General features: G+C 34.9%; 1 protein-coding gene across 2 annotated transcripts; it reads right to left on the bottom strand.

The window, feature by feature from the left end:
* Positions 1–639: 639 nt before the first annotated feature.
* On the bottom strand, positions 640–4879 carry LOC114268801 (growth-regulating factor 6). 2 transcript variants are annotated; one of them, XM_028210036.2, is made up of 4 exons: positions 4183–4879; positions 3352–3576; positions 2424–2787; positions 640–1650 (listed from the first exon to the last, which is right to left on the bottom strand). In XM_028210036.2, the coding sequence occupies exons 1-4, from the start codon at positions 4541–4543 to the stop codon at positions 921–923; spliced, it is 1680 nt and encodes a 559-aa protein (XP_028065837.1). In that variant the 5' UTR covers positions 4544–4879; the 3' UTR covers positions 640–920. The 2 variants fall into 2 exon arrangements, with proteins under 2 accessions (XP_028065837.1, XP_028065838.1); XM_028210037.2 differs by having other exon boundaries at positions 640–1647; positions 4183–4853.
* Between the last annotated feature and the right edge of the window lie 3855 nt (positions 4880–8734).

Raw genomic sequence — 8734 nt, 5'->3', positions numbered from 1 at the left:
CAACCAGCCCCCCACCAACCAACATGCCTCGCAATACGGGGGATTCGTGAAAAACAATCTACCAAACAAGTGCGCACATATGGAAGTGAAACAATAATTGCATACCCACAGAATTAACAAAACATATACAATATGCAAATCAAGTAACTTGAGCGAGCCATCCCTTTCTTGATGGTCCTACCATATGATATTTATGATCGCTGTTACTTCTCATAGTCCATTTACCTTCCATAGAATTGTTGCAAGTGGAAAAATGAACCCATAGTCACATTCTATGATATACTAGTTATTGAATATAATTTACCCTGTTCACATGAATAAACCCTTGTGTGAATTGAAGTGGGATCATACCATACAACTGATCACAACAGCCCACGCAATCGATCCTAACCTAATAATAGCTTTTTTCCTTTCGATACCTTACTTTAACAAATATCTTAATCCTACTTGTCACATAGTTTCCTAAATATCTTAATCCAACTTGTCACATAGCTTCCTTCATTTCTCCAACGACAAAGTCACAAACCATTTGATTCTCCACTCCTATAGGCTGTGTTTGATTCCATACTCCATGTGGTGGCTAATTATAATACCAAATGGCATAAATCCCTTGAAAAGATCTCACCCTTAAAAACCAACTTATAAGAGAGCGGTGGCTAAGAAACTTACATTCACACGGTCAAACCTTTGTTAACCAATATTGGATGGCAACATTCTACATCAAAGATTGAGAGCTAAAATGACAGTCGAAGATTCGCATAGTCAGTCAAGTTTGACAACTTGCACAGATCAAGATAAACAAACCAACAGAATTTAAAGAAATTGACAAATTCAAACTCCAAAACTAAATTGTTCTAATGTTTGTCAGCCACATAAAAACTCAAGCTTTTATCATCATCCAATGTCATCTTCTTTGGAGGTCAAATGTGTACGAGGCCTCCAAGGTTCTCTGCTCTTGGACTGCTCCCTGCACTGCTATTGGAAAGTGACCCAAATGTCATCTTCTGCAGGACCCCAGTTGGCGATGACGCTAATCGGGGACTTTTGTCCCAGCCCTTTGTCATGAGGTTGAGCGCAGATGATCTATTGCAGTCCCCAATGCTGCCACTAGTGCTATGCAATACCTCCCCGAGAGGTCCACCCATCGAAGTTTCCCAGGATATTGGAATCCAGTTGGCCTGCCGTTGGTTTGGTTCATTTGTAACATTTCCCAATCCCAAACCCATTTGAGTCGAGTCAAGCTCTCGTGACAGTCTCAGTGGCGAGAGTGCAAGTTTTTCATTAGCAGGCGATGAAGTGGATGACATGAAGTCTGAGGCATCCACGGGGATTGAAATTGAGAGCTGGGTTTTATGCCAGTCATCCATGAATTGATGGACTGAGTGTTGTGACTCACTTTCTCCATCATTGAGGTTGCGGGGTGAGCTATAGTTTCTGCAGTTATTGAGGGTGGAGCTTTTATGCAAAGGGTTGAGCAAAGAGTCTGAGCAGACGCTTCCAAATTCAGAGCGAGAGGATTGTTCATAAGGGTTCTGCTGTTTTGGAACAGAAAATTGGTTTGGTGTTAGGCTGATAGTAGGCGATAACATGGAGAGGTCTGTTGCACCTTGAATCGTCTCCCCCACATTTTCATTGTTCAGAAAAAACCTACTATGAGAATTCAAATCATGAAAAGAAACAACCAATCAGACAAAAAAGTTTACAGACTGAGCTTACAAAAAAATAAAAATATCCATACTTCGAAAATTGTAAGCCAGGTTCACTAATTCCAATATATAGATATATGGGGCTGCAAAACAAACCAAGCTATTTGAGCTCACTTTTGTACGTCTTGTTAAAAGTTCATTCGAGTTCTGTTTGTTATGTAAGGAAACTATGTTTGAACAAATTTTAAAACTCATTAAGTCTTCAAATCAAGGTTAAACAACGTACTACTTAGCTCAACAAGCACACATGTATTACAAAAAACCAAGCTACTCAAGCTTGGTTTGTGTTCGTCTTGTCCGAGATTAGCTCATTATGTCAATCTACCTGAATACATTTTGAAACTTGTTAAGTTTTCAAACTAAGCATAAGCAATCGACCTTGTTCGACTGGGCTCGTTTGCAGCACTACAGATATCATCATGTATGTACATGTTCTCCATATTGAAGTTTCAATCGAACACACAAGTAGATGTATACTATTCTAAGTTTCTAACTTGGAAATTTAATCAACATTCACTAACAGTTCTTGAGAAGGAATTAAAGCTCTGCCAAGACCATTTTCTATTACATGTTATTCTGAAACTAGATGGAGAGTTAGCATTGCAACAAAAATAAAGCCATAAAATTTTATATGCACAAATTAAAAACAATGAATCAAAATAACAATCAAAGCTAAACCAAAGGAAATTTGCTATAATTTACTCTTGTTGTATTCACCTGTTGATATGGGGGGTAGATGCACAAGAATTAGGTGCACCTGGTTGCAAGTTCTTAAGTTGGGGGTGGTGTGAGAGGCCGAGGCTGTTGGTTGTGCCGTCCCCAGGCACCACCAATGCCGCCGATGTGGAGGAAGCAAGCTTCACGGTGGTGGTGGTTGTTGGTCCGGAGACGGAATGGCCACTTTGGCCTTCCACAGGCTTTCTTGAACGATGGCGGCCTCTATTCATGTGCCGCTCACAATACTTTTGGTCGGCAACAGCATCTCTTGAGCACCGCCATTTCTTCCCATCTGTCCGACGACACCGCCCTGGCTCGGGATCGGTGTTGTTGGAGAATCCTAGATGGAAAGCACCCCATCCCACTAAAAATCATGCAACAAAATAAATTAAACAAGGAAAAAAACAGAAGAGCAACTAACCTATTTGAACCAACAAAAAAAATGGATAACCAAATTAACAAACACAGTAAACAGTGAAACATGCATTAACCTAAAAAATGGAAATACCAAATCAAGTCCAGGGTATGTGAGATGAGGCGAGTACTAACTCAATAAGCCGTCACTTAAGCATAAGGAAACATATAGGGGGGTTGTGAAGTGGGGTGTAACAGCTAAAAAAATCATATAGTTAACGGCATTAGTGGGAACTTGAACTATTACAAGATTGGTCCCTTAAACCCTCACATACACAGTTAAACAGCATACTATTATCACTGTAATTCTTCACCTATTTCAATGGATTTTCATGAGAAATAATGGGTCTCATTAATTTTTTAATTATAATGAGTCCAACATAATAGATCCAGGGGACGAATATACATTGATATTCAATTAGGGATAGCTACTAATTGTGCTTGCCAAATAATAATAATAATAATAATAATAAATAGGTAAGATTTGGATTGTAAGGAAAATAAACAAACTTACAAGTACTAGGTCTTGTAAAGCTAGAGAACCCAGCAGAATCAAGGGCTTTTCTGATTGGGATGAGCAGATTATGAGGAATAGGCATATTTGCAGTGATGTACTTGTAGATCAAGGCCTGGTGTTCTAACTCCATCCACTGTGATGGAGTGAATGGGCCTCTCACCCCCATTAATACCCCATGCATGCTTGCAAGATTCAAGCAGCCTCCTCCTCCAGAGCCATAGCCTGAAACAGAAAATATGAGAAGTTTCAGCTAAAAATGTGATGGAAACGAAAGACCAAAAAAAAAAAAAAGAAGCCAAATACCAAAACCATTTCACTGATAAATTCTCATTCCGACTATTTTCAAGTGTGAAAAGAAAAACCAGAGTACAGAAAAGGGGGTATGGCAAGAAACCCCAAGTTTTTTGAACTTGTCTGCAATATTTAAGGAGGCCACATCAGTAACAGAAAGAATTTCTTGCCTTTGATATTACAAGAAAACAAAGCAAAACTACGAGAAAGAGAAATAGAAAGAAAAAGAAAACAGGAAGGATGGGTCTATTACTGCTCCTATTCCTGTTTTGTATTTTCTCCCCCCTTAACTTTTTTTTTTTTTTTTTTTTTTTCACAAGACTTACCAATACAAGACTTACATGAAAAGACCCCCCCCCCCCCCCCCGAATCAAACCCCAATGACCAATAAAAACCCATCTTTCCTCCAACATCACATCTCTCCATCTATCCATCTCTCCAACCCAAGAAGCAAAAATTCACAAAAAACCAAGACCCATCTCACAGATATCACTTTCAATCCCCACATAACAAAAACCCAAGATTTTTTTTTTGTACCTGTATTTCTACTATTACTTGATGATGATTGGTGATAGTGAGGCAATGTCACAGATTGTGAGTTGGGTGAAGAGAAGCTGAGCATATGCTGACCATCAGAGAGAAGACTAGAGCTATTAGCTCTCAATAGAGAACCTCTCTGCTGAGACAGTATTGCCTTGGAAGCAGAGAAGTCATCAGTCTTAGCCACTTTTAAGGTCCTCCACTCATCTTCAGAAGCTGGCGCAGATCTTTCTTGCCCAAGAAACCGGCCAGATCCGTACCACTTTTGCTTGGTCGAATCAGGATCTGAAGAAAGAGAAGAACCGAAACAACTGTCTGAACCCACCAAACCATCAAAACCCACCATGCCAAGATCCATTCAAGAACAGAGTCAGTGAGCTAGAAGATCATCAGAGAGAGAAAATGGAGAATTGGGTGATTAGTCATTGCAGGAAGGGAGTGAGAATAGAGGTGGAGGAGGAAGAGGGAGGACCATTTTAAAGGGTTCAGTTGGGTGAGTGTTTGTAGGTGGTATGTATGGTTAAGCAGAGCTGGGAGAGAAAACCAGACTGGTTTTTGTTTAGGAGTTTGATGATGTGTTTGTGAAAGTAAAATAATTGGAGAGAGCTAGATATGGTTGTGAGGAGGGAGGAAAAATAGTTACATATCTCAGACAAACTACCAAAACTATTATCTGAAATATTTTAGGAATAAAATTAGACATCGAAGAGTGTCCATGACGTTTATTTTTTTTATTATATTAAATTTAAGTTTTTTTTTTTTTTTTTTGATATTGTGTGTTTTAATGAAAAATTTTGGCCTTGTTTAATTTGTTTTTGAGAAATATGTTTTGAGATAAAAAGTACGAAAATTTATTTGATTTAGTTTTTTTTCAAAAGATATTTTGAAAAATTATTTTGAGAGAGAGTTTTGGAAAAAGTGATTGATTTGATGTGTATGAGAGAGAGATTTGTTTGGAAAATTTGTAAACTAAACAAGTTTTGAAAAAAAAATTTGGAAAAATTTGTTTAGTTTGATTACTTTGGAAAACTTATTTGTAGAGAATTTTTCTTAAAATTGTTTGAGAAACACAAACCAAACAAGGCCTTTGATTTTTATCAGAGTATGGGTCGATTAGGAGGACCATCGAAGATGTTTGGCCGATCAACCGACTAATGTAAATTGTTTAAATTTTAAAATAAATTTTTTACAGTAAATTGCAAGAAGTAGATGTTCAACCGGTTGTCCGATGCTCTTGCATACTTGCAAAGTTAATGGCTATCTACTGTAATTTGATAAAATATTCTAAACATCCTTAATTTGATGAAAAATTTAAAATATCTTTAGATGGTGTTTGGCAAGTGGTTTTGGGGCTAAAATAGCCTCAAAAGACAAAATAGACTATTTTAGCCACAACAAATAAAACATCACATCCAATCTATAATCATTGCACTATTCTCTCACAAAAAAAGTCAAAAAATCAAAAAGCTCTTTCCAAACTCAGTTTTTTAGCCCAGGCTAAAATAGTCAAAAAAAATTAAAAAGTCAAAAAATCAACCCACTTCCCAAACTGAGGCTTAATTTGATATTGAATTTGATTTTAACATTAGAGTATCAAAATTAAATTTTTTTCATCAAATTTAAAAAAAGAGTAAGCAGTGCAGGCACTCTAAGATCGATTTAAATGGTTATACTGTACAAAATTATTTTTTCAATTAATTTTTTTATCATATTATATTTAAATTTTGCATCACTATTATCCATGTATTGTATCATTTCTTTTTCACTGATCCAGATGAGTATCAAAAATTTTATATATTTATTTATTTGAAGATGGATAAGCATGTATTGTATCATTTCTTTTTCACTGATCTAGATGAGTATCAAAAATTTTATATATTTATTTATTTGAAGATGGATAAGTTGTTATTATTTGTGCAATTTAATTATAATTTGTAATCTTGTTGAATTTTTGTAATTTATAATAAAAATACATATCATACATACTTTTTAAACTTTCAAAGGCAAGTGACATATATATATATATATACATATATTTCTATGAAAAGGAAAGAGCTTTATGAAGCAACATTAGATTCAGATTTGGGAAGCGGGTTAATTTTTTAGGGTGTGTTTTCTTTAATTTTGGGAGATAAATTTTCAAAAAAAATCTTGGAGAAAGAGTTTAATTTTTTTTTGTTTGGTTGTATATTTTGAAAATAATTTTTGAGTATGAGAGTTTGGGATGATTTGATATTTTGCTGTAGTTGAGTAAATGTGTGTGAGATAAAAAATGATTGAGAATGGGAGAGGAGTGAGAAAAATTAATTGATTAATGTGTAGAAAATATAAAGTGATTTTGAAAAAATTTTCTCAAACTCACCAAACCAAATAAAAGTTTAAAAAAATTTCTCCAAAATTTGTTTCTCAAAAGCAAACCAAACAAGGCCAGTATTTTGACTTTTTTTCTATTTTTGTCGGAGCTAAAAAATCTCATTTAGATTAGATTTTTTGATTTTTTTAATTTTGTGAGAGAAAAAATAAAATAATTATAATTAAATGTAATATTTTATCTTATTAATTTTTAAATTTATTTTGTAAATAATTTAACCTTTTAACCCCTAAAATCAACCTGCCAAACAAAGGCAAAAAATGACAGAAAAGGAGGGAACAAAACATAATGCTAGAAAGTGAGATAGAAGTAGGGATGACAATCGCCTATTTGGGGTAAATTATTGAAATTTAAAAATTAATAATTAAAAAAAATTAAAAGTAAATATTTTTTGATAGTTATTTTAAATTATTTTTGCTTAATAAATTATAAATTCTTATGCAAACTTCCGAATTAAAGTAAACAATTAGGGATGGCAATTTAAAACTTACCCGACGGGGATCCGATCCCCCAACCCCGATTTGAACAGGTTTTTCCTAAAAAATACCCCCGACGGGACGGTGATGGCATTCAAAAATCAATCCCCGATCAAATTCGGCCCGGGGACAGTGATAAGTGCCTAAACCCCGGCCCCGGCCCGGTTGTTCCCCAAACTAATATATATATAATATACTTTATATATATATATATATAAAATATACTTTTTTATATACTTTTTTCATCTTTTTGTTTCAATTTAGATCTACTCTCTCTCTTTCTCTTTTCTCACATCTCTCTCTCTTTTTCACATTGTCTCTGATCTCTCATTTCATATTTTTTGTTTCGTTTCGTTTGAAATCTACTCTCATAGAATCGGCGCCACCCACTGACGACGACGACGACAACGACGAGAAGTGCCATCGACGACAACAACGACGACGACAAGTAGAGAGCAAAGGGAGAGAGAGAGCACCGAACATCGTCGTTGAGCGCGACCACCACCTCCTCCGACGTCGGTTCCCTCCGCACGGCAGATTTGAGCAGATCTCTCTCTCGCTCTCTTTCTCTCTACTCAGATCTCTCATTCTCTGATGTTGTTGATGTTGTTTGTGATGTTAATGATGTTGTTGTTGACCTCTCTTCCTCTTTGTTTGTTTGTTTGTTTTTTTTTTTTGTCCGGAAAATTTCGGGGTTGGGGAAACTCAATCCCCATTAGGGGACGGGGACGGGGACATTTTTACCATCGGGGATCGGGAACGAGGAGTGTGATCCCCGGCCCCGCCCCGCCCTGCCCTGTTGCCATTCCTATAAACTATAATCAGATCTTTTGAGTTGTAACAAACATCTATTCTCTTTGCATGTTCCGCTCGTGCATCTCTCACTCTGCTCCGCACGAATTTTTTCTGCCTTGATGAACAAATGGGGCTAGAACAAATTTTGCTTCCCCAATCCCATTTTAACCTGCCCCGTCCGAATTATATTTATTAAATATATTTATATATAAATAATATATATATATATATCATTTTATTTTTTAATATAATATAATTAAACCACTAAAATAATACACTTACCATTTATTTCCACTCATTTATTTTTCATCCTACATATTTTAATTTTCATTAATTATAAATTATTATATATAATATACTATATTATCTCTAATTATTATTACTAATTTTATTTTTTATATTATAAAATTAATCCACTGTTACCCACACCGACACCAAGATTTACTTAAACACTAATTACTTAAATTACTTTAAATTTCACGACTTCGTAGTTATTTTTCTACACTTTCACTTTTGTATTGACATAATTTATTTGGGTGGCGTTTGTTTGAAATGATTTAAGTATGGGATTGGGCTAATGGCCCATTGGTTGAGTTTGAAAATTTTTGCACCGGACTATGAATCCCAAATCTATGGGATAAATCCATCCCTGGGGGGACACAAACCGCACGATAACTCATCCTATGAGAGTAGGTAGTGAAATTATATTTTTGACCCTCTACTATTTAATATCTTTTTAAAAATAATTTTTTTTATACTTAATTTATTTTATAAAATTATTTATACTATTATACTTAATAAATTTATTTATTAAATTATTTATTAGTAAAGTAAAATTAAATTTAAAAATCTCAACTATAAATTAAAATAAATTTATGTAATTTTTATTAATATTATATTTATTTTA

The sequence above is a fragment of the Camellia sinensis genome, chromosome 3, assembly GCF_055761805.1.
Source record: "Camellia sinensis isolate YWXY chromosome 3, ASM5576180v1, whole genome shotgun sequence".
Lineage (NCBI taxonomy): Eukaryota > Viridiplantae > Streptophyta > Magnoliopsida > Ericales > Theaceae > Camellia > Camellia sinensis.
Note: the sequence above shows the minus strand (reverse complement) of the source record. Positions and strands in the feature narration are given on the sequence as shown.